Source organism: Austrofundulus limnaeus, unplaced genomic scaffold (assembly GCF_001266775.1).
Source record: "Austrofundulus limnaeus strain Quisiro unplaced genomic scaffold, Austrofundulus_limnaeus-1.0 Scaffold163, whole genome shotgun sequence".
NCBI classification, from domain to species: domain Eukaryota; kingdom Metazoa; phylum Chordata; class Actinopteri; order Cyprinodontiformes; family Rivulidae; genus Austrofundulus; species Austrofundulus limnaeus.
This window is the reverse complement of record NW_013952565.1, coordinates 132239-136617: the sequence shown is the minus strand read 5'-3', so window position 1 is coordinate 136617 and position 4379 is coordinate 132239. Positions and strand designations below refer to the sequence as shown.

The window sequence follows — 4379 nt, the reverse complement described above, 5'->3', positions numbered from 1 at the left end:
AATATATACAGCGGGTAAAATAAGTATTGAACACGTCACCATTTTTCTCAGTAAATATATTACTAGAGGTGCTAATGACATGAAATTTTCACCAGATGTTGGTAACAACCCAAGTGATCCATACATACAAAGAAATCAAACCATAAATGTCCAGAAATGAAGTTATTTGTAACAATGTGCATAATAATGTGTACGGATCACTTGGGTTGTTACCAACATCTGGTGAAAATTTCATGTCATTAGCACCTCTAGTAATATATTTACTGAGAAAAATGGTGACGTGTTCAATACTTATTTTACCCGCTGTATATATTCATATGCCTCCAAGTACTCAGAAGTGAAATGAGTGTTCTCAATTAAAAATAAATGCTTGAATCAGAATAAAATGATCTGAAATGAACATGTATTTTTCATTTCCTGAGATATCAGACTTAAAAAGTTTTCAAGAAAACAAATCATAAAACAATCTGCCCCGGTCTGCCAATCGGGGGCAGTTCCCCTGGACTGGCAGACCGGGGTGGTGGTCCCCCTATTTAAAAAGGGGGACTGCAGAGTGTGTTCCAACTGTAGGGGGATCACACTTCTGAGCCTCCCTGGTACGGTCTATTCAGGGGTCCTGGAGAGGAGGGTCCGTCAGATAGTCAAATCTCAGATTCAGGAAGAGCAGTGTGGTTGTCGTCCTGGTTGTGGAACACTGGACCAGCTCTACACCCTCAGCAGGGTCCTGGAGGGTGCATGGGAGTTTGCCCAACCAGTCTACATGTGTTTTGTGGACTTGGAGAAGGCGTTTGACCGTGTCCCTCGGGGACTCCTGTGGGGGGTACTCTGGGAGTATTGGGTACCAGGCCCATTGATACGGGCTGTTAGGTCCCTGTACGACCGGGGCCAGAGCTTGGTCCGCATTGCAGATAGTAAGTCGGACTTGTTTCCAGTGAGAGTTGGACTTCGCCAAAGTTTGTTACAGATTCTGTTCATAACTTTTATGGACAGAATTTCTAGAAGCAGCCAAGGTGTTTAGGGGATCCGTTTTGGTGACCTTAGGATCACATCTCTGCTTTTTGCAGATGATGTGGTCCTATTTGCTTTTCATCAGATCGTGATCTCCAGCTCTCACTGGAGCGGTTCACAGCCGAGTGTGAAGCAGCCGGGATGAGGATCAGTGCCTCCAAATCCGAGACCATGGTCTTGAGCCGGAAACCGGTAGCGTGCCGCCTCCGGGTCGGGCAGGAGGTCCTGCCCCAAGTGGAGGAATTTAAGTATCTCAGGATCTTGTTCAAGAATGAGGGAAGAATGGAGCGGGAGATCAACAGGCGGATTGGTGCTGTGTCTGCAGTGACGCGGGCGTTGTACCGGTCTGTCGTGGTGAAGAGAGAGCTGAGCCAGAAGGAGAAGCTCTCTGTTTACCGGTCGGTCTACGTTCCTACCCTCATCTATGGTCACGAGCTTTGGGTAGTGACCGAAAGAGCAAGATCGCAGATACAAGCGTACAAAATGAGTTTCCTCTGCAGGGTGTCTGGGCTCTCCCTTAGAGATAGGCTGAGAAGCTCAGTCATCCAGGAGGGACTCAGAGTAGAGCCGCTGCTCCTCCACGTCGAGAGGAGCCAGTTGAGGTGGTTCATCTGGTTAGGATGCCTCCTGGACGCCTCCCTGGTGAGGTGTTCCAGGCACGTCCCACTGAGAGGAGGTCCAGAGGAAGACCCAGGACACGCTGGAGGGACTATGTTTGGCTGGCCTGGGAACACCTTGGGATTCCCCCAGAGGAGCTGGTCCAAGTGGCTGGGGAGAGGGAAGTCTGGGTCTCTCTGCTTAGGCTGCTGCCCCCACGACCCAATTCCAGATAATCAGCAGAAAACGGACGGACGGACAAATCATAAAACATAAAATAAAATAAAATTTAGTGTAAATAATAAAAAAACTGAACTAAGGCCACGTTCAACTAGAGAATCCAAGTTTAAATGCTTGGATGCAAATGAAATATCCTGACTCTTGGTATTATTTAATCAGTCAGTTTGCGGTGATTCATCAAACCGGAGACCACTGGACAACTAAACAGGTCTGTGATGAGCTTTCAGACATGTTTTAAGTATTAAATATTCATTTCAATGCAAAAGATTGTTAAAAAAAACCTGAAATATCTACACATAAATTACTCCAAGTATCAACGAGAACATCATGTTTTTGTAACAGATGTTGGAACTGTGCAGCTTCTATTCATGTCTGACTTTAGATGTCTTAATATTCACAGTTAAACTGCTTTGCTTTCAGTGACGGCGGACATCTTCTTTTTAAGATGTGTTGGGTATGAGTGCTTAGGTCCCTGTTTCCTCATGTGTCTGTTCAAATGTTCTTTTCGGGTGAACTTTTTTCCACAAACATCACAGGCAAACGGTTTCTGTCCCGTGTGTGTGATCATGTGTCGGCTTAAATGTGTATTGCGAGTGAAGCGGAGTTCACAAACCGTACAAGCGAACGGTTTCACTCCTGAGTGGATTTTCAAGTGGGACTTTAAGTGAGACTTGTGGCCAAACCTGTATCCACAAATATCACAAGAAAACGGTTTGTGGACTCGCATGTGCTTGTCTAAATGAATCTCACTGTGAAACCTCCATCCACAAAGATAACAAGTAAAGAGGGCTTTTCTGTGGGTCTTTCGAGTCGCTTTTCTGGTACATTTTTTACCACAGCTATCACAGCTAAACGATTTCAGTTTTGTCTCAACTTTCCTGTCTAAGTCTGCAATGTCTTCCATTTTAACCACACAGGTTGAAAGGCTGGTTCCGGAGAGACTCGTCACATCACTATGAGAGCTGTTGAACAGAAATTGGTTTCTGCACTCAGAACATCTACGAGGTTTGCTCTCCTTACAGTCTACATCACTGTCGTCAGTTTTTGACCCAGAGTCAGACGAGTGTTTTAACTGGAAGTCAGGACGGCACTCATAATCGTCATCTTCATCCTCATCGCTGACTTCAGTCTCTGAAGAGCTGAAATCGTCTTCCTGAGCTAGATTCATGGTGGTTTCTGCTCTTCTGCTGTCCTCCCCACCAGTCGCTGCCATCGTGTGACCAGCTGAGCTGCTGCTTGGAGGAGCTCTGCCCTCCCCTTGCTGTTGGTGAAGCTGTGAGAACAGACGGATACTTTCCTCATCCTCATTCTTCAAAAGAGCAGCCGTGAAAGGAAACCTGGTGGTCTCTGTCTTCTTCCCAGGGATCTCCTCTCCCTCTGGATCAATCCAGGGTTCCTCCTCTTTTATATGGAGTTTCTCAGGGTCCAATTGGTCCACAATGGGCCTCAGTTCTTCAGAAGGATGTTTATTACCCAGCAACTTTTGTTGATTATTTGCAGGCAACACTGAAACATATGTGCATTAGGGACAATTTAAATTTTTATGTACACAAACGTCACTTGAGTTCAGGGTTAAACATTTGTCTGCCAAGAAGACGTCTAATGGTGGATAACATAAAACCTCTTAAAGTCACATAACAGAACAATTCTTATTCCTGAAAGAGACACCAGCACCTGAAGAGAGCACTGCAGTCTTTATAATAATAAAATTATTACAACCACTGCTATATGTTTACATTTCTTCAAGCATCATTATAACAAAGAACACATCTGATTTAACAAATAACTAGTAATCTGTTATTCAAACCTAAATTATATGTATTTTGCACATCCAGATTTAAGAAACAGCAAATAAAAGAAGTGTAGCGATTTGGGTTTTATGATTCTGCAGGGTTCTTTTCAGTTGTTTGATTGCAAAACGTAAGGTAGAAACTAATTATTTAATATTAAAAAAGGCACAAACATCCATTATTAGGTTGCGACAACAGATAGCATGCTAAGCTAACAAGTTCTTCTTCAAAAGCTAAACCCATTAAGCTACTAGCTAGAATTAAACTAAGCTTACACTTTAAGTATCATAGTCATAGTTGACAGAAAAAAAACACTAACCTGATGTGCGCAGTCCCGAGCTGTTGTTCTGAGGCTCATTTTTCTGTAAACGCATCAGTTCTTCTTCATAATTGACGACAGTTCTTTCAAAAATGCACAATATGTCTTCCACCGCGGCCTCCAGACGCAGTTTGACTTGCTGTTTCCACATCTCGGTCAGCTTTCATCAAGCAAAACTTTCCTGCAGTAAGAAAAGTTCACGTTGTTGTTGTTTTGTTTTTCTTCTTCCGGGTTGTCTTCTTCGTCGTGTAATTATTGGTGGTTGATTAAAACGTTAGGGCGCCCCCTACCGCCCCCTACCACCCCTCTACCACAAGGGGCGTGAAGCAGGATTGTTGAAAGATTTTTCTTGAAAGAAAGAAAGAAAGAAAGAAAGAAAGAAAGAAAGAAAGAAAGAAAGAAAGAAAGAAAGAAAGAAAGAAAGA

The 4379-nt window shown here is 43.7% G+C and overlaps 1 protein-coding gene across 1 annotated transcript; it reads right to left on the bottom strand.

Annotated features, from left to right (window-relative positions):
- Positions 1 to 1851: 1851 nt before the first annotated feature.
- On the bottom strand, positions 1852 to 4206 carry LOC106523673 (gastrula zinc finger protein XlCGF26.1). The gene is made up of 2 exons (XM_014017188.1): positions 3955 to 4206; positions 1852 to 3351 (listed from the first exon to the last, which is right to left on the bottom strand). Exons 1-2 carry the CDS (start codon positions 4103 to 4105, stop codon positions 2246 to 2248), a joined length of 1257 nt encoding a protein of 418 aa, XP_013872642.1. The 5' UTR covers positions 4106 to 4206; the 3' UTR covers positions 1852 to 2245.
- Positions 4207 to 4379: the final 173 nt, after the last annotated feature.

What these genes read in the sequence shown, in the direction of transcription:
- LOC106523673 (XM_014017188.1), bottom strand. Translation starts at nt 4,105, where the DNA reads ATGTGGAAACAGCAAGTCAAACTGCGTCTGGAGGCCGCGGTGGAAGAC. An exon ending in CTCGGGACTGCGCACATCAG is followed by an intron (nt 3,352 to 3,954) that starts GTTAGTGTTTTT and finishes CATATGTTTCAG; the next exon opens with TGTTGCCTGCAAATAATCAA.